The following is a 26,343-nucleotide window of genomic DNA, read 5'->3' as shown; positions in this document are numbered from 1 at the left end:
AGAGGGGCCGCTGGAAACTCTTCCTCCCTCTCTTTCTCCATTCCACTTTCATTTCTTCTCCTTTTCCCTTTCCCTCTTTCCTTCCTCCACCTCCCTTCTTTCTCTTTTCTCCTTCCTCTTCCTTTTCCCCCTCCCTCTTTCCTTCCTTCTCTCTCTCCTTCTCATTCCCTCCTTCCTTCCTTCCTCTTTCTCCATTCCACTTTCTTTCCTTCTCCTATTTCCCCTTTCCATCTTTCCTTCCTTCCTCCACCTTCCCTTCTTTCTCTTTTTCTCCTTCCTCTTCCTTTTCCCCTCCCTCTTTCCTTCCTTCTCTCTCTCCTTCTCATTCCTATCTCCTCCCTCTTTCTCCATTCCAGTTTCCTTTCTTCTCCTTTTCCCTTTCCATCTTTCCTTCCTCCATCTTCCCTTCTTTCTCTTTTTCTCCTTTTTTTCCTTTTCCTCTCCCTCTTTCCCTCCTTCTCTCCTTCTCATTCCCATCTCCTTCCTTCCTCCCTCCCTCCCTCCCTCTCTCCATTTTTCTTTTGTTCCTTCTCCTTCTCCTTCCCATCTTTCCTTCCTTCCTCCACCTACCCTTTTTTCTCTTTTCTCCTTCCCTTTCCTTTCCCCCTCCCTCTTTCCTTCCTTCCTTCCTTCTCTCTCTCTCTCTCCTTCCTTCCTTCCAGCCTCCCTCCCTCCCTCCTTGTTCCTCATCCACTTTCTCTCTCTCTCTCCTTCCCCCTCTCCTCCCCTCCCTCAGAATTTCCCGTAAATGAGCCTAAGCAAACCCCCCAAGGGCTGTGGGGACACTGGGGCTCTGGGTGCCTCTTGGGGGGGGTCTCCCCCTTTGCGGTGGCCATCCTGCTGCGGCGACAGGCTGAAAAGAGACGGATGGCTTGGAAATTAAACGCAGAGTTTAACTGAGAAATAATCATTTTCTATGAAAGCTAATGACTTCTCTGGAGGCCCCGACGAAGATTTATTGACCCCAGAGGTTAATATTGATCAAAACCTCGGCAGGCAAAAAAAATAAAATAAAAAAAAAATCAGGCCTTGGAGTAAGTATAATCTTGATATTGAAGCCTTGCCGGTGACAGGCTGGGTGATCCATCTGCTGGGACTGGCAGTTGTGGCACCCGCTGTTTAATGTGTCGCCATCTTTGGTGTGCGCCAGTTTTGTCCCTCATCGGCCCCATTTTCAAAATTACAGCTGCTAGGTGAGAAATTTCTTCAGGGAGTTTTGCCCCATTTTACAGCCTTTCTCACCGCAGTTGTTAAGTGAATCACTGCAGTTGTTAAGTTAATAATGGTTGCTAAGTGAATCCGGCTTCCCCATTGACTTGGCTTGTCAGAAGGTCACAAAAGAGGATCACGTGACCCCGGGCGCTGCAACGGTCGTAAGTACAAGTCAGCTGCCAGCATCTGAATTTTTATCACATGATGCTGATGAGGCAATGGTCATAAGTGTGAAAAACGGTCATGTCACTTTTTTTCAGTGCCGTTGTAACTTTGAGTAGTCACTAAACGAATGGTTGTACGTGGAGAACTGCCTGTATTTGTTTTTAAAGCAACTATAATTTCCCTCTCCACTTTTACGCCGAAATTTGAATTTGGGAGTGTGAGAACGGAGAGGAATCTGCTCAGGCCTGAGGAGAGGACCCTACACCTTCTGCTGGGAGGTCGCGAGGTGAGGAAAGTTCTTCAGCTTCATAAGATACCACTGGATCAGGTGGAGAAGGGAATTCAAGGGGGCTGGAGTTGCCCTCGTCATCTTTTCCACTCAGGTTTTCGGGTGGAGCTGGAAGATCTGTGCTCCAGGAAGAGGCATCCTTTTCGGTTGAAGATGGGAGCTCGCTGCTTCCATAAGTCAACATTTCATCCACAGGAGACACCACATCATCCTCCAGTTCACAAAGAAGCTGGTTGCTTAAACACACGGCGTCCCCTTTGTTTTTCAGGAGGTCCTCTTGGGGAGAACTTAAATGAACTGTTGGCATTCCAGCTTTATTTGTATTTTGGATCTTAGCTGAAGAACTTTTTCGATGTTCCTCAGCCAGGTCCCTGTTGTCCACAGATGTTTTGCTGAGTTGGAGAGTGGTTTCGTCTGGCTTGTGGGATACACACTCATCCGTTGAACGGTTGGCACAGCCAGTTTTGTCCTCTAAAACTAGCAGGTGATCAGGAGAATTTGGAAACCTATGGCATAGTGAATGCTTTGGGCCACGTAGTGGGTCCTCAGAATCTTGAGGAGAGCCAATGTCCAGAGAAGCATCTGGTGCCAATGTCACGGTTGCCTCCTTGTTCCCAAAATGAGATAGGGTTTCATCCTCAACATCTTCTCCAGTTACATTAAAAGAAGACGGAGGGTCCTCCTTTGCTTCCGTCTCAGGACTCTGAAAAGGATCGTTGGTGGAGGAGAAAACCATCCGTAGATCAAATGAACTTTGAGAAGTCGTCTCGTTCCCACCATTTCCTGCGCAGGAGAGCTCCTCAGAAACGGTCAAAGGAGTTGCACTGCTTCTCAAAGTTGGTGTACGAACGTTTTTGGTCTCCTGCGGCCTTCCACTGTTGGATGATATAACAGACGCAGATTCCTCCAACCTTTCTGTTCCAGCTCCGCCTTCCCAGATCTTTTGCTGGCTGTACAGAGCACGCTTTGAATCTTTCGACTCAAGATCTCCACCAGATAGTTGCCCCTGAGGTCTCTTCTCAGAGGAAGACAGAGTATTCTCTGTGTTTATTACTATTCTGGGCACCGCTGGAGCTTCGTGATGTGTAGAGACACCCAGGTTGTGAGGCGGGGGTTCCTGGAAGACAAATTCTTCAGGGAGGCTGATGTCCGTGTCTTGTAGGCCGTCATCGTCTAGATCTGAAGGGGAAGGAGAACTTCCAGACAGATTGACTAGAACCGCGTAGCCCTTATGGAATTCAAGACCGGACGGTGACTTTTCTGGATACGGACAGAAATCACGAAGTACGGAAGAAAATCCTGCAGAGGCGAAAACTTCTGGGCCTTTGTCCAGTGGAGAACCAGGATGGTCTTCTTGGGAATTCTTGGTCAAACCGTTATCGTGTTCTTTTTCTCGTCGACTGGCCAAGTGATCTAGAAACAGCAGAAGCGTGGAAATTGATTTAATTTTAGGTCTTAATATCAGATTTCTCGGTATGCCCGTGTTGTCTCTCCAGCCTATTATTAATTAATATTGTTCTATTAGCCAGTGCGACAATTGACTGGGGACATTTTCTAAGTGAGGTTTTACGGCAAAAACGGCATTTCATCATGCTGAAATGTTGTGAATAAGTTAAGGGTTCTGCGGAACTGTAATTCCTGATTCAATATTTATAATTTCCTACAGATGAGGCACCTACAAGGCTAATAAATTACAGAAATGTCTACGATAGAAGATCTGGATTTAGTTTTTATAAGCTGAATGGGAAGGCAGAAGAAATATGAACTGCTGGGAATATTAAGAAAGCAAAATCTCTCAGATAGATGGATTTTTTTTTCCTTTTTAAATGCGGCCTCTTAAATTATGTTGGAAATACCTCAGAAGAAAGCACATTTTTAATAGCCCAAATGGAATACGCTCTGCCTTGTTTTTTCTGAAGAAGCCACATAATCATATCCCCTAATAAACTCTGACAGAGTTCAGCTCTTGCGTGATTTACGCCAATGAGATGTCGAGCAGGACATTCTAGTCATCAAAGGGGAAACTGAGGCTCTTTCTGTCTGCATTAAAGGGTGATCGAAGTGGCCAGAGTGGCAAATTAGACGTCACAATGCCCCGAGTTTAATTTATTATTTCCTTGAGGAGCCTTTCAGGAAGACATAATTTACAGGGAGAAGCTTAAGGAGGAAATGTCGGTTGGAAAATGGCTTAGAAAGGTTTCGCGGGTAGCCAGAAATGCCGGCTTGATTCCATCCGAAAAAGTCCAACCACTTTCCAGCCACTTTCTATTCCTGTTCAACCCTGGGAATAAAATTTTCTTATCCCATCACTTGTTTTCGAGTTCTCAAAGATTCAAGGAGTTGAGTGTGTGTGTGTGTAGGGGCTCTTCTTTAATGCTTTTAATTTTCTTTCTTTAAAGTTTTGTGGGAGTTGCATTTTCAGGAGCAAACCAAAGCTATGCAGGAAGTCCTCGACTTGCAACAGTTCCTTTAGTGACTGTTTGAAGTTATAGCGACACTGAAAAAAGTGACGTGGAATATTTTTCACACTTACGACCGAGAACTTTTTATTTTATTTTTTGTCAGAAACTGGCAAAATGGGTACCTGCTGTTCTTCCACCTCCGAGGGCTGGATCCTGGGATCTTTGACCAGAAGGGTCATATAGATCCTGGATTGTAGTTTCCAAGACCGTAGATGGGTCTCCTTTTCCTGGTTTCCACTTTGCAAATCCTTCTGCCACCCGATTCTCCAGTGGCAAAATGTCCTTCGACTCAGCCAGATGCCTATAAAGAGACCAGCCTGAATTAATCGAGGTGGGTGGGGTGGGAGGGAGTGCTGAATGCAATGTTTTTCAACCCTGAAGATGGGTGGATTCGAACACCAGAATTCTGGGCAAACGGCTGCCCAATCTCTTCTTAAAAGAGCTGCGGTGGCGCAGTATTGCAGGCTAATTCTGCCGACTGCCAGCAGTTCGATTCTGACCGGCTCAAAGTTGACTCAGCCTTCCTTCCTTCTTATGTCAGTAAAATGAGGACCCAGACTGCATGGGAGCAATACACTGATTCTGTAAACTGCCTAGAGAGGGCTGTAAAGCACTGTTGAAACGGTATATAAGTTTGGGTGCTAGTGCTAAAAACCAACTGATCGAGCACCCACAAGTACCGGAGGCAAGCTGTTCCGCTGACAGGAAATTTCTCCTTCCTTCTAGGTCGGATCTCTCTTTGATAAGTTTCCATCGGTTACTTCTCGTCCTGCCTTGAGGTGCTTTGGAGAATAAATCTGTCCCCACTTCTCTGTAACGGCCATTCAAGTACTGGATGACTTCTCTCAAGTCACCCCTGGTCCTTCTTTCCATTAGACTAGCCCAGGGGTCAGCAACCTCTTTCACCCCTCTGCTGCGGCTCCCTGTCGCTCAAAATATGCCTCACAACCGCCAATGTCTGATACCCGCCTGGCACACGATTTATTGAGCTTTTCGACCCCCAGTAGGCCAGCTGTGGATAAATCCAAGAAAAGGAAAGTTTCAGAAGAAAACAGAACATTTAATTCAACCACATATGCTAGTTTTGTGGTCGCTCAAGAAATAGGAAGGGTTTTGTGGCTCCCGGTGTTTTCTGTGGGAAACGGGTCCAAATGGCTCTTTGAGTGTTTAAGGTGGCCGACCCCTGGGCTAGACGGACCTAATTCCTGCAACTCTTATGTTTTAATCTTTGTTGCTCTTGGAGGCAGAACAAGAAGCCATGGATGGAAACTCACCAAGGAGAGAAGCAACCTAAAATGGAAAGGAAAAAAAGGAAATTTTTAGGAAATTCCTAAAAAGGAAAAATTTCCTGACCATGAGCACAATTAAGCAGTGGAACAACTTGCCTTTAGAAGCTGTGGGTGCACCATCACTGGAGGCTTTCAAAAAGAGACCGGACCGCCATTTGTCTGAAGTGGCGTGGGGTCTCCTGCTTGGGCAGGGGGGTGGACTAGAAGACCTCCAAGGTCCCTTCCAACTCTTGTCGTTCTGTTATTCATCCAGACAGAATCTCCTGGGAATGGAGTCCCAGCAACTGGACTTATTTTCTCGATGGCTTGAGACGTTCTCGTTATGGATCTTCACCAGGAATTCCGCTAAAAGACTTCGCGGTGTCCAAAACAACTAGATGGATGAGGTCTCTCTCTCTGTAGCCAGCCAGCCCTTCCATTTTAGAGAGAGTGCAGTGGAAGCCAGCAATCCATTTTAAAGGTACCCGTGACCTATAATCAATAGCAGCGTGAATTATAGATCTGCTTCATGCAAAGATTTATTTGCAAGGTTCTCCATTAACCAAACAGACTGCCTCCCACTTATCCATCCAGGCTTCTCAATGGGAAGTGACAAGGCCAGGAGGAAAATTTGTGAAAGAGAAAAGGGGTGGGTGTCACAAAACACCCTCATTCATTCAGAGATCTGCAGGAGGCTGGGCTTTCAAAAACCAGGACCGCTCAAGGGCAGAGGTCAAGGAGAAGATCAGCCACGGAAACCCAGAAAAAAAAATGCCTTTGAATAAATCAAAGTGAAAAGTAATGATTCACTTCGGGGGCAGTCTATCCCGGTCCCCCTTTTCGTAGACGAATTGCCTTACTGAGATAACACAATTAGCACAAAAGCACAATTGTTACTTAGCAGCAAAGGAAGGGCGAGTTCTCCTTCGTTGGTGGTCATCTGTCAGAAACCTTTGCAAAATCTTAATTGTGTACTAAACTAAGGAATGGCTTACTCACTTCTTCTCAGCTCCAAAACTGCTTCTCCTCCATTCGGTTCCCCCTGAACAGGTTGCAAGAAGAGGACCAGATTGGGAAGAGACTTCCAACTTTTCTTTCTCCAGCACTCCAACTCCTTGAGAGTTATGACTCTCAGAAATCTGGCAAGAGGGAGAAAAATCTGTCTAACTTTCTTTAAGGAGATCTCTACTTCATTTACACTTTGTGCATTTATCTGGAATGGTCTGTCTAAGCAGGGGGGTTGAACTAGAAGATAGGAGGGTGATCCCGAGCTCCTATCTCAGGTGGCTTCTCATAATTTGGAAGCTGGAGACAAGAGCAACAGCAGGTCCTCTTGCACGGACATCACAAACCTGGTGTGGCAGCTGCCCAGCCAGCTGTAGCCACAGCTGTGTGGTTGTCTTCTGCACTTCTAAGAGCTCCTTTTGCTGCTGGAGCAGAAGTTTCCGCTCCTGATGGGCAGCTCGGCCGATGTTCTGCAGATGTCTGATTTCTGCCTGCAGAGAAGGCAGGGGAAGAGAGACCGTGAGGCAACCCTGCAGCCTTTCCATGCCCTTTTAAATGTTTTCAGTCTTGCAAGATTCTGTCCATGTAACTTTACAATTAGGACAGAGTTAGTGCTTCTGGTCGGGTTTCTTGCCCGGACTACCTCGCAGGGCTAACAACAAACCCTCCAGCCTCACCTCCCTCTTCCATTCCCCTCCCCAGATGTATCACCTGCTCTTGCTTCAGCCTGGTTAGGATGGAGAGCTGCTTCTCGGCTGTGGATGATGGGCCTCCTGTTCCCTGCAATCCGTTTGGGGAGCTGAAAGCAGGAAACGGATTGGACTCAAACTTTGGGAAGTGGATTTCTGTCCTTGGGATCCAACCTGTGGCCCCTCCCCCAGCACAACACAACCCACCCACACACACACACACACACACACACACACACACACACACACACACACACTCCATTGAAACTGCTTCCCAGAGCCCCATGGAGTTGAGCGGCTAAAAAATTTAAATAACGAAATATTTAAAAAATCCTTCTTGATGCCCAAAATACCAACTTTTGCTCCAGTCACTGCCTCAAATCGAGATTATAAACTCCTCCAATTTCAGGACCATTTAATATCTTTGATTATATCTTTTACCTTCCTACAATCTGTTAAATCAAGATCTTACTACTTCCCTTTCCTTTCCTCTTATTTCCTGTCTTTTTCTAAAATTCTTCTTCTTCTTCTTCTTCCTCTTCTTCTTCTTCTCCTCCTCCTTCTCCTCCTCCTCCTCCTCCTCCTCCTCTTCCTCCTCCTTCTCCTCCCCTTCTCTTCCTCCTCTAACATTGCTTAACCTAGAAACAAAAGCTGTTCAGTGGAAGGCATGATGACTCCATGACATCATTTTATGTGTTGGCATCATGATATCTTGATGTGTAATACCAGAGGTATGTCAGCATTTGTGGCAGGGGAGGTGAGTAAGGGGCACGCATAAGCGCACCAGCGTGCCTACCGTCCCTGTCCTAATGTTTTCTTTTATTCATACCCTTTTACATGTGTTTATAATTATGTTTACACTTGTATCTGTCATAAAATACATGCTTGATGAAAATAAATAAATAAAAGTATAAGAGAGGCTCAAAGGGGGACTATGTGGGGCACAAGTGTCCTCACCACTCCCCATGCTCCAGCCAAGCCAGCTCCGCCTGGGCTTTCTCCCGGAGGGCCTTTTCACGCAGCCTGAGGAGGGTGCTCTGGTGCCGGGCTCGCAGCTCCTCTTCCCTCAAGGATTGTTCCACCAGAGTCAGGCTAAGCCGGCCAAAGGAACTGGCTCCTCCATAGAACCGGCCAATCTCGCTCCACTGGGGACAGAAACACAGCTCAGGTAAAGATGCCCCAGAGGATGCACCGTTGCCAAGGCAACCTCTCCTCCCCTGGACCACACTGGCATCCAGAATCCTTTTGAAGCCGAGGAGGAGGCGGTTCCACAGCTCAGGCTAACACACACACACACACACACACAATATCCAGGGAAGGGATGATGCCAAAAGGTTTGGGAATCCTTGGGCCAAAAGATGGTGGGTTTTTTTTTTAAATGAGGGCAGTTAGCTCAGGTTAAAAGGGGTGGAGATGTGGAGAGCATCAAAAATAAAAGTGCGTATAGTCAAGGCTCTGGTTTTCCCAGTTGCAATGGATGGCTGTGAAAGTTGGACCATAAAGAAGGCTGAGCGCCAAAGAATGGAGGCCTTTGAACTCTGGTGCTGGAGAAGACTCCTGCGAGTCCCTTGGACTGCAAGGTGAACAAACAAGTCAGTCCTAGAGGAGATCAACCCTGACTGCTCTTTAGAAGGCCAGATCCTGAAGAGGAAACTGAAATACTTTGGCCGTCTAATGAGAAGGAAGGACTCACTGGAGAAGAGCCTAATGCTGGGAAAGATTGAGGGCAAAAGAAGAAAGGGACGGCAGAGAAGGAGGTGGCTGGATGGAGTCACTAAAGCAGTCGGCGTGAGCTTCAATGGACTCCAGAGGATGGTAGAGGACAGGAAGGCCTGGAGGAACGTGGTCCATGGGGGTCGCGATGGGTCGGACACAACTCGCGACTAACACCAACAGCAAATGTGGAGAGACCCTGGCTCATAGAATGGCCAAAAGTCGGACTGACTGGACTGATACAGTAACATCATCCTCATCCTCATCATCAGAAAGGATAGATTCGAGAGGAGACAGGAGGAAAGGGCTCTGCCCTCTTACCTGGCTGTTTGAATCTGTGGGCTCAGACAGATCTTCTGCAGCGCTGGCTTTCCCAGGTGGCAAATTAATAGACAGGAAAGGAAATCCGGAGGGCTGATGCTGTGCTGTAAGGGGAGGGTCACCTTGTCCCCGTGGGTTTTCTGGAGGAAAAGAAGCAGAACATCCAGGCCTCCATATTTGGCATCCCCCCCTTTTTTTTTAATGCAATGTATCTCGCCCCCTCAGTCCGTCGGTATTTGTAGAGCATCATGGTAAAATACAACAGTACAATGTTGAGGAAGATAGAACCTCCCCACAAAATCTCAGGAGTTAGAAGTTCCTTCAAGACAGAGGAATGGAAGCATTTCTGATGGGGCTAACCCACACATTCAGTAGACCCAAAGAGTTGCATGACTCCCTGTGCGGTTTTGCTTTACATCTTACCTGGAGGTTCGTTCTGACAGTTGCTTTTTCCTAGCTGGTTCTTCCTCAAAGAAGCCTTTGGAATTTCAGTCAAGATGTGGATTTCACTAAAATGAGAGAGAGAGAGAGAGAGAGAAAGGGATGACGAATCCCTAAGGTTGTATCTATTGTGGCCTGCCAGCGACCAGCAGAGCTGGCAGCAGATTTGGACCGTGAGGAGGTTGGGGAGGAACATGGGCCAGTCCTGGAGTCTGGGGAAGGCTCGGACGAGGGCTCTGCGTCGGAGGCAGAGAGGGGACCAAGGCCATCTGGTAGTTATTTGCTGCCTCGGGAGCCTGACATCAGCGAGGCAGAAGAACAGCGGGACCCTGTTCCCAGTGTGGGAACATGCACAGAGCTTCCAGAAGACAGGAACAATTAAGGAAAGAGGGTCAACTTGGGAGTAAGGCTTGGAGATGATTGGCCCCTCCCATAAGACATAAAAGAGAAGCGAACGGGACGCGAGCTTTTGCAGGAAGCATTTAGTTCATCTGGCTGGTTCAAGCTTTGGAAAGTTCTGTTTGACTCTGTGCTAAATTTGACTTTGCCCTGCATTTGGCAGTTAGCTCATGCACACAATGGCCTCCATCACAACTCAACTTATTCCAAAACCAGCTACAGATAGCTCTCAACTTACAACGCTTTGTTAAGAGACTGAAGTTACAACAGCAGCATTGGGGAATTCTGGGAGGCAAACTCCAGCCATCTTCATGTCGCCAAAGTTGAGAAGAGGGGCTTAGGAGGTGGGCTAAGAAAGCTTTAATTCTCGGGGGGGTGGGGGGGCGCAGGGCACAGAACTCAGCCTGTGACACCGACGGCTAAACCGATTAGTGAGGGATGTGTGAAAGGAAGAGACCTTTCTTGATCGGGTGGGAGCCCAAAGCTAAGGAGATAAAGTCTCCGGCAGATGTTTCCTAGGGCAGGGAGTCGAAGGAGACAGACGGGGGGGTGGGGGGGTGGTGGAGGGGGGTGGAGGGCGAGTTTTTATTCCAATCAGCAATCTGCTTAGCAAATAAAAATCTCATTTCATTTTTCACGTTAACAAGCTTTTTCCCCCCGCTTCCCTTCTCATAGGATGACCCAGAAACAGCAGAGTGGGGGCGAAAAGGAGTGGTGGAGGGAGAGGAAAGAGTTATAAACCAGAGCTTGGGGATGATGGGTGAAAAGAATATATTTATTTATTTATTTATTTATTTATTTATTATTTACATTTCTATACCGCCCTTCTCCGAAGACTCAGGGTGGTTTACAGCCAAGTTAAAAAGACATATACAAAAATTAAAACACAATATTTGAAATTTAAAAATCTGAAACCATAAGGCCGAATATTAAAATAACAAGTAATAAAACCACTCAATTAAAAATTACTCATATATATATATATATATATATGTATGTATGTAGGTCTTTGGTTATTCGGGTTTTCTCCTGCGTAAAATTGGAAGTATCTTGGCGATGTTTCGATGAAGTCTCATTCGTCATCTTCAGGCTGGTGTTATCAGCTTCGTGCTTCTAGGAGCAATTGCATACATACATACATACATACATATTCTCCCTTTCTTTCTTGAGGGGCAAATCTTGCCTAGGGAGGTCTCCTATGTCCCTCAACATTTCAGGGACATGCTTTAAAAATAAAATTTCAAGCAGTGGTGGGTTTCAAATTTTTTTACTACCAGTTCTGTGGGCGTGGCTTGGTGGGCGTGGCAGGGGGAGGATACTGCAAAATCTCCATTTCCTCCCGATCAGCTGGGACTTGGGGGGCAGAGAAGAGATGTGGGAGGCAGTCAGAATTTTTACTACCGGTTCTCCGAACTACTCAAAATTTCCGCTACCGGTTCTCCAGAACTGGTCAGAACCTGCTGAAACCCACCCCTGATTTCAAGCACGCCTACACACCGCCGCCTCTTTCTGCTGTCCAGGGCCCTATAATTATCTGCCATCAGTCCCGCAGTTCAGGTAGTCCTTGACTTATGACCATAGTTGGGGCCTGAACTTCCCTCGCTAAGTGATGTGATGTGTACTAATTTAAGAACCACAGTGATTCACTTAACAAAGGTGGCAGGAAAAGTCGTAAAAACGGGGCAAAACTCACTTAGCAAATTTCTCACTCAGCAGCATAAATTTTGGGCTCAATTGTGGTGGCGAAGACTACGACCTTTTTTGCATGGTCATTGAACGAATCACTGTGATCGTTAGGTGGATTATATGGTCATAAAGTGAATCTGGCTTCCCACGTTGGCAGCAGTTGACTGGGAAGGTCGCAAATGGAGATCACCTTGGGGGGGGCTGCAATGGTCATAAATAAATTCCAGCTGCCAACTGTCCAAAATCTGATCACATGACCATTTGATAAGTACCAGGACCGGTCATGAAGTCCCTTTTTCCAGTAATGTCAGAACTCCAAACGGAGTCAAGGTCTACTTGTGAAGCTCCAATGTGGTTACATTCGGTGAAATCGGCCGTCCAACCCGATATAGAATTCCTTCTCTTCGTCCCAATGCTGGAAGACGGGCGTGCACGGTCCAGCTTTGCTCATGCGTGTGTAAAATCGAGCGAAGCCAACTGCAGTAAATAAATCTGCGGGATCCAATTGGTTAATCTCTTGTTCAGATTGAGCAGAAAAGGGATCAGCGGGGATTTAGAGGGGCGCTCGTAAAGATAATCAAGAGTCTTCGGTTCAGTCCCTACCATATGCTGGAACAGATTCTCCCAGCCGAGGAATTATTGCCAGAAGGGATGGTGGTGGTGGCATAATTTAATATCTCCATTTTTACCCAAAGGAGGTTTTCGGGAGCAGGCCAGGTCGTTCAAAAAGGATTACAGGAGTTTTAGTCATGAGAAAGCTTCACGCCACAGCGAATTCCGGGGGTAAGAAAGTGAACGAAAGGAAAAAAGGTGGCTTAGTTCAGCTAACAAACATCGCTTATCTGGCTTTGGGTCAGCCTGTGGTATAAACCCAGACAATGATGGCTTATTAAGTCAACCATGTTTGAACAAGCTTGGTGGAGAAGCAGTGGAAGGAGACTGTGGGAGAAAAATGTTAATTGAAGCAAAAAAAAAAAAGGTGATTTTTTTTTTCATTTTTCTCGTCTTCAGAAAAGTCTAAATCTCTGCGCAGGTTTTTAAGGGTTCTCGGTGTAATATTTGCCGGATGTTTTTATGTTTTTAATGTCCTTATTGTTTTATGCTATGTTTTTATGTTGTTGTAAGCCACCCAGAATCGCTTGACCGTAAGATGGGCGACCTATACATTTAATCAATCAATCAGTTATATTTGGAGAAACAGACAGAGGTAGTGCTCGGCATACGACCAGAATGGAATCCAAAATTTCTGTTGCTAAGTGAGACAGTCATTAAGTGAGTTTTGCTCCGTTTTACAACCTTTCCTGCCACAGCTGTCAGGTGGAGCACTGCAGTTGTGAAGTCAACCACACGGTCCTAGGATCTGAACCTCAAAGCTCAGACAATAGGATTTGGATCCCAACCTTTGACAACCTGGAGCTCCTGGCCTCCAAATTACGGTCCTAGCATCTCAAAGAACCAGTCGGGTGGAGTGGGGCTGCTGGGAATTGTAGTCGAGGAATATCGGAAGGCCCCCATTCCCGGCTCAGAACACCTGAGATTTACCTGAAAAAGGTAACTCTGGACGCCTTTGCAAAGGGGGGCCAAGCGGTACCCATTAAAGCAGGTCAACAGCCCCATCTTGTGGGCACCTGTGAAACTGCACAGAGCTGACTTTTGAGAATTTGAATCTTATTTTTGGCAGCTGTTATGCCGATCACCAAAGCAACATTTAAGTCTTAATGAATTAAATGATGGGACCTTGATTTACAGGATACCCCTCATAGAGTAAGTGGGATTTTTATTATACCCCAAACTCTACTCAGCAAGATTTTATGGGTGGCCTTTTGAGCATCATCTTCTCTAGCTGTTTCCTTCTTTTCCATTTTCCCCTGGATTCCCAATGTCTTTATTTAGCCTTCTTCCTCAGCAATCCCAAAGTAGCTGAAAGTGGTGGCTTGGTAGAAATGTGATTTTAAAATAGCCAAGTTTAATAAGTCCAAAGGCTGCAACTTACCTTCCAGGGAAGACACTGGCTGGGGCCCCAGTAGGGCCCTTCTCCCCAAATCCCATCTCGGAAGCAAAACCTTGGGAAGAACGACAGAAGTTCTTAACTGATTTGGGTAAACATACTTTTGCTTTTATATCTACCCTGTTTCCCCCAAAATAAGACCTCCCCTGATAATAAGCCCAAGCGGGCTTTTGAGCGCATGGCAATAAGGCCAAGCGCTTATTTCAGCGTTCGAAAAAATGTAAGACAGGGTCTTATTTTCGGAGAAACACGGTATTATATTATGGTTAACTTCCTGAATTATCAGTTTTGGTTGGCGTGCAGGCAGGAAGAAGGAAGGAAAAAGATAGGAAACAAAAAGAGAGAAGAGGAAAGGGACGGAGAGGAGAGGGAGGAGAGGAGAGGAGAAGAGAGGAAGGAAGGAAGGAAGGAAGGAAGGAAGGGGGGGGGAGGGAGGGAGGGAGGGAAATCTTCTTGAAATCCACATGCAGGAAATTTCGTTCTGCATTGAGCCCAATAGAGATTGCACATATCCTAGGGCAATAGAGGAAGCTTCTCTACCAACCTTCCTTCAGATGTTTTTCTTCAGTCCCGCTTTGCCTTCGTTCAACCGAGTCCATTGGCATCACTTCAAGGCCGCCCCCGTCAGTTGGCAGAAGATGTTGGACGATCTCCTCCTTGACCACTGGGATGCCTAACTCCTTCTCGAGGCCAGCCCTTTCTTGAGGACACATCAGTGGATTCAATGCAAGTCTTGAACCCCAAACAGACTCTGCATTTTCTGGAGCATCAAACTTCTCAAGAGGAACTGCTGATGGAGTAGTCATCTTAGATGGAGTTCCAGGTGGACATCCTTGGCTCCTTGAGGCCTTGGTGGCTTGTAACCTCTCCATTTCTCTCCCCAGCCGCTCACTGAGATCTTTAGCTAAATTGTGGATGGCCTTCACTCTGTCTTGCTTCCTTCTGTAAGAAGGGGAGGTAGAGATGTCCGAGGAGAACGGTGTCTCCCTGCCAATACCTTTCTCTCTCCAGAGATGAAAAGGACTTGGTGAGTGATGGCTTGCCCAAGAGGAGGAGATGTCCACCTGTTTGAGTTTCAGAGGGCTCCCCAGTTGACCTTCAGGGTCCATTGAGGTGCATAATCCCAGCACCGGAGTCCCTTGTCCTGCTTTGTCCATTCTTGGCTCCAACTCACTAATGGAACAACAGTGGAATTCCAAAGAAAAGAACACATTAAATCTCTTCCTTATTGTTGAACAAGAAATAAATCCAATGTTAAAGGTAAAAGTGCCTTTCGCACATACGTGCTAGTTTCCAACTCTAGGGGGCGCTGCTCATCTCTGTTTCAAAGCCAAAGAGCCAGCGCTGTCCGAAGACGTCTCCGTGGTCATGTGGCCGCCATGACTCAACACCAAAGGTGCACGGAACGCTGTTCCCTTCCCACCAAAGGTGGTCCCTATTTTTCTACTTGCATTTTTTTTTTACGGGCTTTCGAACTGCTAGGTTGGCAGAGGCTGGGACAAGGAACCGGAGCTCACCCCATTACGTGGCGCTCGGGATTCAAACCGCTGAACTGCCAACCTTTCAAGCTGTTAGCCACTGAGCCACCACGTTCCTATTAATCCAATGTTTCAGTCCTAATAACGCCTCATGTTTTTAAAACTGTTTTAATAATTTTGGAATTATAAGATGCTCAGAGTCACTTAGTTGGATTGGGTGGCTATAGAAATGAATTCATTCATTAAATATTACCTCTGCTGCATCTCTGCATCCTTATGCAACTGGAAATAATCGTCACATACCTGTTGAATTTTAACTCCTTCCTTAGCAGAGTCTGTGATGCTCGATGAACACCTTTTGGGGCATCTGTTGCTGGAGACCGTACACCTGGGTATTTCTAAAATTTAAAGCAAGAATGATTTTATATTAACTTTTCTCAGTCTGTGACAGACGTGTGGCTCTCGCCTACCAGGGTTAACCCTTGCTGAGAATTCTGGGGCTTGAAGTCCAAATATCTGGAGGGCCGTTAGAAGTTGGACTGCAGTGTTCCTCAACCCGGGCAAGCTTTCAGATGTGTGGACTTCAGTTCCCATAATTCCCCAACCTAAAACATGGTCTGAAGTTACCATGGTTATCTAGTCTGAAAAGATAGGCAATCAATGTTTCTTCTCCACTCCTGAATGTGCATAACAATCCTTCTTCCGTAGATCACAGGAATTTAATGACCCAAAAAAAAAGGACTACCGATCAAATCCAGCTCAGAAACGGGTTAGAGGTAGTCCTTGACTTAGACCACAATAAGGTCTAAGAACTTCCATTGCGAAGTGATATGGTCGTTAAATGAGCCACAACCGATGTTACGACCTTTTTGCTCTGGTTGTTAAGTGACTCAAATCCAGCTTCCCCCGCTGATTTTGCTTTTCGGAAGCCAACTGGGAAAAGGTGATCCGGACACTGCAACCATCACAAAGGTCTCCCAAGTGCCCAAATTCTGATCCACGGAGATCCTGCGATGGCCGTAAATGCGAGGAAGTCATAAATTGTTTTCTTCTTCCCCAGTGCCGATGTAACTTCAGTTGTTAAACGAACGGCCACAAGTGGAGGGGTCCCTGTATTTTCTCTCCCTGGAACCTATCGGATGAGTTCATACAACACAGTAGACTAACTAAGGCCGGAAGCGTTGCACCTACTTTCCTCTGAGTACGCCCAACTGGATGAACTCGGGAAGCCATGGTTCAATCAACGACAGTTTAGCATCTTACGCTAACAGCTGCGGTTTCTGAGATAACATTAAACCGCATGGTTTACAGGACTCAATCTTAGCACGGGACTTTCTAACAAAATCATTCATGACTTTTACCCAACCGCAATGTCCTTACCAAATCAAGATCATTCTCGGTGGGTGTGACGGAAGTCAGGTCTTCTCTCAGTTGTTCTGCACAATGGCGGCTTCTGCCAGCTGCTTCTCTCTGTTTTCGGTAGACCTCTTGAAGTTTCTTGTTTCGCTCTTCTTGGGCTTGCTTGACGGTCTTCCTCTCTTCTTGGATCCTCCTATTTCTCTCAGCGGCCTTCTGGACCATATATTCGCGGAGCTGTTCAGGGCTATAGGGCTTCTTCTTGGCCTCCATCAACGTGGTTGTGGGTTGGCGTTCGTTCCTCGGAGTTTCACTTCTCAAAGAAGACCCATTCCGTCTTCCCTTGCCAGGCCTGGAGGTCTCTCTCATGCCCATCATCTCAGCAGATGCATTTTGAATCTTAGGAGAAGGTGTGGCCTTCAACCCATCAGAGGATCCCTTTGTAGATCCTGCTTTTCTCGTTCTTCCTGCCGATCTCGGATGGTTTTCATTCTTCTTCTCTGTATCTGGAGCTTCCTGGCGCCTTCTGCTCCGTGTCTGTGCCCAGCCAGAGTTTTTCCAGTCCTGCCGCTGACGGTTTAGTTGGGCAGCGTGTCTCTCTCGTTTTGTCATCTTCGTCATCTCAGCCTGTACAGCTTGGCCATTTTCTCTGAAGCTTCGATCAGACCAGGATTCTGTGAACGGATCCCCCTGAGATTCTGGAGGGAAGAACGCACACCCGATTCAGCCATGTTATCAGCCGTCCCAACTTGGTCAATTACCTTGGGAGTATCAGTAACGAAAGTACACCTGTTCTGTACTCAGAACTGCACAAAGGCCTGATTGCTCCCAGGGGAAAAACCTCCAATGCCCCCACTCCTCCTCCGTCAGAAATTTAGGAACTAAATGATCAAAAGAGCGAAGGGGAAAAAACACACGATGAGTTTCTCTGCACATCTTGTGTTTCTTCTGAATGTCTCCTTTTTTTGCAAATGTATTTTGTGCACTTGGAGAAAGGAGGGAGGGAGGGAGGGACAGAAGGAGAGAAGAAATAAGGACAAATGGTAGGCAGGAAGGAATAAAGGAAGGAGAAAGGATACAAAAAGGAAGGGAAGGGAAAGGTATACATGATCTTTCCATGCCCCTCATATCATGACAATTTGATGAGAACTCCCTTCAGCAAGACCTATATATAAGCTTTTTATATGTATTTAAAAGTACCTTGGAGAGACTCCTTGGCTTTGCTTTTCAGTTCAGTTTTCAGATTTTGATATTTCAGTGGTGGGCCAAGAACGTCTCTAGCCAGTTTTTGGCCTTCCCTCCAAGCAGATACTCCAAATAAAGAAACAGCTGGAATTAAAACACAAAGAGAAAGCTTCCAGAAACAGGCAGAGGCAATGAGAAAGGCAGGCAGGCAGGCAGGCAGGCAGGCAGGGAGGGAAGGAGGGAGGGAGGGAGGAAGGAACGAAGGAAGGAAGGAAGGAAGGAAGGCAGGCAAAATAGAAAAAGATGGAAAGAAAGGGAGGGAGGGAGGTTAAGAAATAAAGAAAATCAGCTAAAAAAAGGAAAAAATAAACGACTTTCAAAATTTTCAACAATTATAAACCAATCCATAGCTGGCTCAAGAATTCTGGGAGTTGAACTCCACAGGTCATAATCTAAAGATGTGATGGTAAACCTATGGCACGTGTGCCCAAAGTGGCACGCAAAGCCATGTCGCCCGGCACGCGTGGCCTTGCCTGTTAGTCTTCCGGGTTTCTGGTGGCATGCGCGCGCAACAATCAGCTGTCCTTTGCGCAAAACCCAGAAGTTTTCCGGAGTGCGATCCCTTTGTGCGCACGGCAGTGCCGACAACCGACCTGTGCATATACGCCAGCCAGCTGATCGTCGGGCGCGCATGTACGCTAGAACCCAGAAGTTCAGCTGCCCCGACGAGCGTGTGCATGAGCGCGCAACGTTTCCACGCGAAAGGTTTGCCATCACCCAAAAAACGCACAACTCTTTCAGAGATAATTGTTCACCAAAACAACTATTATGCTAGGCCAAAGAGAAAAGAGAAATGAACCTTGACACTTGAAGATCCAAAATGAGAAACATCAAACTAGGATTGACAAGAGGCTGTCAGATCAAGAAAGGCTTCTGGCGCCCCCTGCTGGAGCTTCTGAACCAGGACAGTCTGTTTGGAGCGGAAGACCCCGCTTGGCCAAGAGCATCCAAGGGCTACAGGCCACCGGATTGCGCCCAGCAATGCTGGTTTCTGATTCCATGAATATTTTATCCCCAGGTTGACTTAATTTTTTGTTAACTGCTGCAAATCTCCAATTCATCAAAGCTGCTGGTGCTTTTCCTACGACCTGCGACCTCTCATTCATCTCCCCCCCACCCCCCAGCCCTCCTCACTGACAGCCCTTAATGGCCGGCAAAGCTTTCCAGGGACACTGACAGCTACCATGATGGATGCCTCGCGTGGCCTGGGACAATTATGACCTGCCCTCTTAGGAGAGAGACCCCGGCCATTTTTCAAACGATCCATTAAAACAAAGTGGGAGGGGGCAAGGTTGGCGGGGTGGGGGTGGGGAGACAGCTGGGGGAAATTATTAAATTATTTAATTTTAATTCCTTCCTTCTTGTTTTGTTTTTCCACCTTCCTTCCCTTTCTTATCTCCCTCCCTTCCTTCTTTTCTTCCTCCCTTATCTCCCTCCCTTTTTTTCCTCCCTCCTTTATCTCCCTCCCTCCCTCCCTTCCTTCCTTCCTTCCTTTCCTTCCTTCCTAGCAGGTACTTGACTTGGAAGGTCCGAGGATTCCTGCCTTGAGCAAAGGGCTGGGCTAGCGGATCTTCAAGGCCCCTTCCTACCCATGATTCCCTGTGCCTGACACAATTCACACCATCCAAGTCTCTTGCAAGGTCTCTTCCTCTGCCTTTCAGTCCTACCATTTCCCCCACCCCTCCTTCTGCTTTTTGCCCAGAGAGCTGCGTGACCTCACCTCTCTCTCTCTCTGCCTTCCGGGAGGAAGATGCCGAGTTCTGTCCGGTTTTGAGCTTCTTTCCTGTTCTTTTGCTGTGACCTTCACCAAAGAGAAAAGATTATATAATACATGATATGGGTGACCAAGCAAAGACACGATGAGGAAGGGTTGTGTAGAGTTGAAGTTGACTCAGCCTTCCAGCCTTCTGAGGTGGGTCAAAGGAGGACCCAGATTGTTCGGGGCAAGAGGCTGACACTGTCAACCGCTTAGAGGGGGCTGTATGCACAGTGAAGCGGTATATAAGTCTAAGCCAGGGGTGTCCAAACTTGGTCCCTTTAAGACTTGTGGACTTCAACTCCCAGAGTTCCTCAGCCAGCTTTGCTGGCGGAGGGACTCTGGGAGTTGAAGTCCACAAGTCTTAAAGGGACCAAGTTTGGACACCCCTGGGCGCTGTGGCTATTGCTATTAAAAACGAATGCATGCACCAATAAGGACACAACAGGCCCACCACCCATATTCCAAGCTCAGGCAAGCAGCAGTTTGGGGAGTAAGGAAGATGACCTTCCTGCAAATATGCAGGAGCTGTTACTTAAGCAAAAGAGGTTGAACTATTTTTTTTTTAAGTCCAGAGCAACATGACAATGCCCAGAAGCAGCTCAGGCAGGGAGGCATCTCCCTGATTCACTGGAGAAAGAGTCTCCAACCTTGGCAACTTTAAGACTTGTGGACTTCAACTCCCAGAATTGAACTCTGGGAGTTGAAGTCCACAAATCTTAAAGTTGCCAAGGTTGGAGACCCCTGCACTGGAGTGTAAGAGGAGGAGGGGGTTCAGAATAATCACATTCGAAAGAGTCTGTCATAGCCAACCTCAATCAAATTAGTTTATGTCTCCTTGTGGTTTCAAAATCAGGTCTGCCTGGTGGGGCTGATAGCAGAGCCCCCTCCCTTTCAAAAAACCTGAACATTGGGTGCTATCTAACAAACTGAAATTCAATAGTGAAAAAAGGAAAGTTCTACATTTAGGCAAGGAAAACAAAATGCACACGTACCATAGAGGTGGTACCTTGCTCAACAGTAGTACCTGTGCGAGGGATCTTGGAGTCCTAGTGGACAACCATTTAGATATGAGCCAGCCGTGTGCAGCAGCTGCCAAAAAAGCCAACACTGTTCTGGGCTGCATAAACAGAGGGATCAAGATCATGTGAAGTGTTAATATCAATTTATAAGGCCTTGGTAAGGCCACACTTGGAATACTGCATCCAGTTTTGGTCGCCACGGTGTAAAAAAAGATTTGGAGATTCTAGAAAGAGTGCAGAGAAGAGCAACCAAAATGCTTAGGGGACTGGAGGCTAAAACATACAAAGAAGGGTTGCAGGAACTGGGTATGTCTAGTCTGATGAAAAGAAGGACCAGAGGAGACATGATAGCAGTCTTCAAATATCTCAGGGCTGCCATAAAGAAGAGGGAGTCAAGCTATTCTCCAAAGCACCTGAGAGCAGGACAAGAAGCAATGGGTGGAAACTAATCGAGGAGAGAAGCAATTTAGAACTAAGGTGAAATTTCCTGACAGTCAGAACAATTCATCGGTGGAATAACTTGCCTCCAGAAGTTGTGAATGCTCCAACACTGGAAGTTTTAAAGAAGAGATTGGACAGCCATTTGTCTGAAGTGGTGTAGGGTTTCCTGCCTAGGCAGGGGGTTGGACTAGAAGACCTCCAAGGTCCCTTCCAACTCTGTTATTCTGTTCTAAAAGCAAACAAGAATAAGGCATCCTAGGCTAACCTGGGCAGGCTGGAGCCGAGAAGGCTCCAGCTTTGCAGACCTTCCTCTTCAGAGGTTTCGTGCTCCGAGATTCCACTTCCAAAGGGAAACTGGGGATGTTTTTTTCCGGAAGGTGAGGGATGCATTTGCGCCGCTGGGCAAGGATCATCTTCTTCAGAGCCTGCAGCTTCTTATCATGAGGATAGTTCTCCTTCAGACACCTGATCCTACAAGCCAGGTGCCAAGAAGTGGCAAGAGATGAGCACGGCCGGAGAAGAAGAGAGTCATTCCAAGGGGCGCCATCCGCAGCCGGAGAAAAGACCCTCCTTTCCTGGTGGATGGAGCATGGTCGGTCGCCTCTTTCTTGGTCTGGCGCGTGGACTTGGCTCCAGAATTCAGGGCCCAACATTCTGCAGAGAGTAAGAAATAGAAATAGAATAAAGGGTTGGCTATTTCTGCCTGCTTGGTGTCATCTGCAAATTTAATGTGCTCCCACTTCTCTCCCATCAATCCGTTATGAAGATAAAAGGGCCTAAACGAGAATCTTGGGGGTCCCACTGTATGCCTCCCTCCATGTAGATGTAGCTCCATTAAGGACCACAAGTCGGGTGCGATTTGTCAGCCAGTTACGAACCCATCTCACGATGATGCTGCTGTCTGTCCCTCATTTTCCTATCTTGCCAAGAAGTAGGCTGTAGTATTATTTATTATTAAAGGTTGATTTTCTTTATTTACTTACTGAGAAAATTTATATGGCTGCCCAAGACACTGTAGCTCAGAAATAAAACCCTTTTACAAAACCGAATAATCCCCCCTCCCCATTGATAACAATCAAACCAACCATTTTCTTGGTGTTACCAAAATCGCACCACAAAATCGCACCCAAGGCCATTGTCAGCAGCGTCATATGGACCTTCAATTTCCACCGTTTCTCCTCCCTCGCATTGCCCGGGAGGGAGGGAGAACAAATGGTGCATCTCAGGGCCTCGGCTGGCAGTTAAAAAGCTTCCGATGAATGTTTTCACTCCCAGCAGCTGTGTGTACAAAACACATGCCTGGGCTTGCCAGAAACTGGTATTTTGGGGCAGTTGGCAGCTAGGAGGAGGAGGAAGAGGAGGAGGAGGAGGAGGAGGAGGAGGAGCTTGGCAGGAAGAGACAAACTGCCAAGGTGGTTTTCTCCACAGCCTCTGCCATGGACAAGGAGGTGGGAAACTCATCCAGCCCAGCCTTCAGTGGCTCACGGTGGCCAAGAGACCTTGGTTGAGGCATCACAAGCATGGACCAAGAGCCTCCTATTCCAATCTTGGCCCCACTACTTGCTCTTAAGAGATGCGGCTCTCTTTATAAAGCATCTAAAGGTACTAGATCTCAAAGCCACAGCTGTATGCAAAAGAATAGTAGATTATTCTGCTCTGAGCAGGGGCTGGACTAGATGATCTCCCACCCTCCCACACAACAATTCTAGGATCTTTGGGGAGGAATCTGTAGACGCTTCTAAGAGGGGAAGAGACAGGGCTTCCTTTAAATTTGGAAAGCCTCACTTTTTACCAGGCGATGAAGAACTGTTCCCGAGTCAAAAGTGACCACAGACTTACTCAGGTGTTATTGGGCATGTTGCTGAATTGATGCACAACACCCAGGAACATCGGCTTCCCTCTCTGGCTGGGTTCACATATCCCTGCAGGGGTGGGTTGGGTTAGGGCAGGGGTCTGCAACCTTAAACCCTCAAAAGAGCCATTTGGACCCTTCTCCCACAGAAAAGAAAACACCGGGAGCCACAACACCCTTCCCGTGCCTGACTATTTCTTGAGCGGCCACAAAACTCGCATAGGTAGTTGAATTAAAAGTTCTGAAACTTTTCTTTTCTTGGATTTGTCCATGGTTGGCCTACCGGGGGTTGAAAAGCTCAATAAATCGCATGCCGGCAGGTGTCACATATTGGCGATTGTGATGCATATTTTGAGTGACAGGGAGCCGCAGCAGAGGGGTAAAAGAGCCACATGAGGCTCCAGAGCCGCGGGTTGCTGACCCCTGATTAGGGTCAGAGCATAGGGGTGCTGCGTGGATGCGAAGGATGCTTCGCAGCTGCCTTACCTGCTTCTCAGCCAGGTAAATTCTCCAGCGAACCTTCCCTTCTCGCTTCCTTCTCCCTCCAAGCCAGCAGCGGCTCTGAAAGCAGCCTAGAGAATGGCGGCAGGAGAGGCGGGAAGGGACACGCCTTTGTTTGGGAGCAGGTACCCAGGGTAGCTGACAAAGAATCAACTAGCACAAATGCTAGTTTTAAAGCGCTCCATGGCATTGGGCCGGGTTACTTACGGGACCGCCTACTGCTACCGAATATCTCTCACCGACCCGTGCGCTCTCACAGAGAGGGTCTCCTCAGGGTGCCGTCAGCGCGGCAATGTCGTCTGGCGACGCCCAGGGGAAGGGCCTTCTCTGTGGGGGCCCCCACCCTCTGGAATGAACTACCCCCCGGTCTTCGTCAGCTTTCGGTCCTCCGGACCTTCCGCTGGCTTAAAACACATTTATTTAACTGTGCAGGGCTGAGCTAAATTTTAAATTTTAAATTACTGGTTTTTAAATTGGCTTTTATTTTATATTTTTAATTTTAAATTAATAGGCGTTTAGAATAAGTTTTTTAACTGTTTTTATATTTCTTACATTGTATTTATGTGTTTTAAATGCCTGTACACCGCCCTGAGTCCTTCGGGAGATAGGGCGGTATATAAATTTGATAAATAAATAAATAAAATAAATAAAATAAATAAAAATGCACACTCACCGCCCCAACAGGCTTCTCAGTCGCTCCATTGGCCAGCAAGATCCCAGGACGGAACGGAGGAAGAGGGTCAAAGAGAAAGGGACACAGAGGGGACTTTTAAGGCCAACTCACACATCAAAAACAGAGGAGACGCACAGAGGAGGGGGACCCCACATAACTGATGCACTCCTGCGCCCCAAAGTCGGTACACTGTCCTCCTCTGGAGCTCAGCATTGGGCGTTTTCAGGGGAACGATGATAGAAAACCCTGATTTAACGGACCATTTCAGGGAGTCTGTTAAATCTGAGTGCCCGTTAAATCAGAATGTTCTGAGGGACTTGCAAGGATTCAGCGTTCTCGCTCAGGTTTTCTGAACCCCAATATGTTTCCTGGTTTCGTCTGCAGGCTAGTTATCAACTTTTCCTTGCAATTAAGTTTCCTTTCTCAGAGCCAGTCAATAGTATTGGATGAGAAAGTGTACAGCATTACTTTAGAGGTGCGAGGCGAGGCAAGAAAATTTGCACGACTATTGGTTGAAGTGTGTGTTGTTGCCCCCCCCCCCCCGTGACAGGCATTGCTGAACTGAGCGACAAAGCCCCTTTGAGCCACTGAGGGGCAGTCGAGCACCGTCCCTGAAGGGTTTGAGATGGGGGGGGGCAACCCCAAAAGCATCAGTGGAGACAACTGGAACTGCCGCTTCCTTTGCAGACTTCCAGAAGACTTTTGCAAATCGGATTTATTCCATTAGAGGCGGCGGCTGCTGCAAAGGTTTATTTCTGATGCTTCTCTTAGTTTACAAGGAAGTTGTGGCTTCCAACAAGAGTCCACTTTACCTGGAAGAGACTTTGTCTCCTTGGTCAATCCAGGGTGAGGGTTAAGCGTTTAGCTTGGAGTCCTGTGCCGAGTCAGGGGATGGGCTGGATGCCCTCAAGAGTTCCTTCTGACCAGGATGTGTATGGAGATCTCGGTCATCCAGGTCATGGTTGTCCCCAAGATGCTTTTTCAAAAGGCAACTGTACTTTTGTTTTGTTTTTTCTTGAAGAAGTTTCGCTTCTCATCCAAGAAGCTTTTCCAGTTCTGACTGGTGGAGAATGGAAGGATTTACATGAACCGAAGAAGCTTCTTGGATGAGAAGCGAAACGTCTTCAAGGAAAACCCAAGAAAGCCCAGCTGCCTTATGAAAAAAGCACCTTGGTTGGCAGGTTTCCTGCCAGGATTTTGGCAGGATGAATCCCGTCGCTAGTGGAGAACCCACCGGTCCAAAGAGCTGGCGGCCCAGCCTTTTGACAAGGGGAGAGGCAGGGGAGCAAAAAGGGGTCAGTCTGGAGGGCCAGGCCGGGAGGAAAGGGGCAGAGGAGGGAGGCCTTGGGAGACGAAGGCTTTTCAAGCTGCTGGAAGGCCAGCTGTCCTCACCGGAGTCGAGCCAAAGGCAAACTGGCCATCCGGGGATGGCGGCTCCATCAGAACAGACGGTTGGTGCTCAGAATGGGGGGAGGGGGGCTTTGGACTCAGATGCTTCCTGAGGGAGGGAAAGTGGGGAGGGGGAAAGACAGCCCTTTCCAGGTCTGGGGGCAGGGGGTGGGCAGCCTTTAACCGGCCACAGATAAGAAATGAAAAGCCCAGGCTGGACAGGAAGTCTGGGAAGTGGAAACCCAATCAGCCAGGAATCAAATTCATCATGGACTCCGCCGTACCAGTCCCGCAGGTACCCCTGTCCCGCCACCCCCCCATCCGCTGCTCCCCTCCCCAAAAGAGATTCATTTCAGAGGCATAAATGCTTCCAGGTTGCAAGGGAGATGCCACAGGTCAAAAGAGCAGGCAGGGCAGGCTGGCTGGGCTCTGGATTGGGGTGGGTGGGGGGTGCAGGGGGGTGCTGCCCACCCCCCACTGGGTCATGCATTAGGGGATAGATGGACTCTCCTGTTACAGGTTAGAAGGGCCACAAAGGGCATCAGGCCTGGCTTGGCCATCCTGTTTAATGATGGTTTGTCCAGGGCACCAAGATGTGAAATGAGACTCAGGCTCAAGCTACGAAGTTACCATCAACCAGGTCGGGGTCATTTCTGGCTGCCCATGGGCTGGAAGAAGCCCCAGTGGGATGGGGAGCCCCAGAGGCAGCTGCAGTCAAGGCCCGAGTACAGCTGCACCCCCTCCCCAAATCATACCAGATCCTGGCTAAAACATTGCCTGATGCCTCTGCGCAAAGGAGCCGGTCTCCCCGATCTGGGTTTGAGTCTCATTGGGACAACAAAGTTGCTGGGTGTTCCCGCCCCCGCCCCCCATCAACTTTCTGGAAGTCAGGGGGTGGGGGAAATAAAACAGGTTAACCAAGCAGCTGCAAGGCAGCAATTTAGCGTATGGGATCATTTACCTGATTAGAGA

The 26,343-nt window shown here is 47.6% G+C and overlaps 1 protein-coding gene across 1 annotated transcript; it reads right to left on the bottom strand.

Annotated features, from left to right (window-relative positions):
* Nucleotides 1-958: 958 nt before the first annotated feature.
* CCDC187 (coiled-coil domain containing 187) lies at nucleotides 959-24,942 on the bottom strand. The gene is made up of 17 exons (XM_058159538.1): nucleotides 24,907-24,942; nucleotides 23,295-23,380; nucleotides 21,222-21,610; nucleotides 19,458-19,538; nucleotides 17,693-17,821; nucleotides 16,517-17,190; nucleotides 15,440-15,534; nucleotides 14,203-14,831; nucleotides 13,644-13,713; nucleotides 9,548-9,633; nucleotides 9,125-9,264; nucleotides 8,048-8,235; nucleotides 7,113-7,200; nucleotides 6,749-6,892; nucleotides 6,396-6,535; nucleotides 4,251-4,429; nucleotides 959-3,079 (listed from the first exon to the last, which is right to left on the bottom strand). Exons 1-17 carry the CDS (start codon nucleotides 24,940-24,942, stop codon nucleotides 1,617-1,619), a joined length of 4,617 nt encoding a protein of 1,538 aa, XP_058015521.1. The 3' UTR covers nucleotides 959-1,616.
* Nucleotides 24,943-26,343: the final 1,401 nt, after the last annotated feature.

Source organism: Ahaetulla prasina, chromosome 16 (assembly GCF_028640845.1).
Source record: "Ahaetulla prasina isolate Xishuangbanna chromosome 16, ASM2864084v1, whole genome shotgun sequence".
Classification (NCBI taxonomy): domain Eukaryota; kingdom Metazoa; phylum Chordata; class Lepidosauria; order Squamata; family Colubridae; genus Ahaetulla; species Ahaetulla prasina.
The sequence above is the reverse complement of the archived record's forward strand: the minus strand, read 5'-3'. Positions and strand labels throughout refer to the sequence as shown.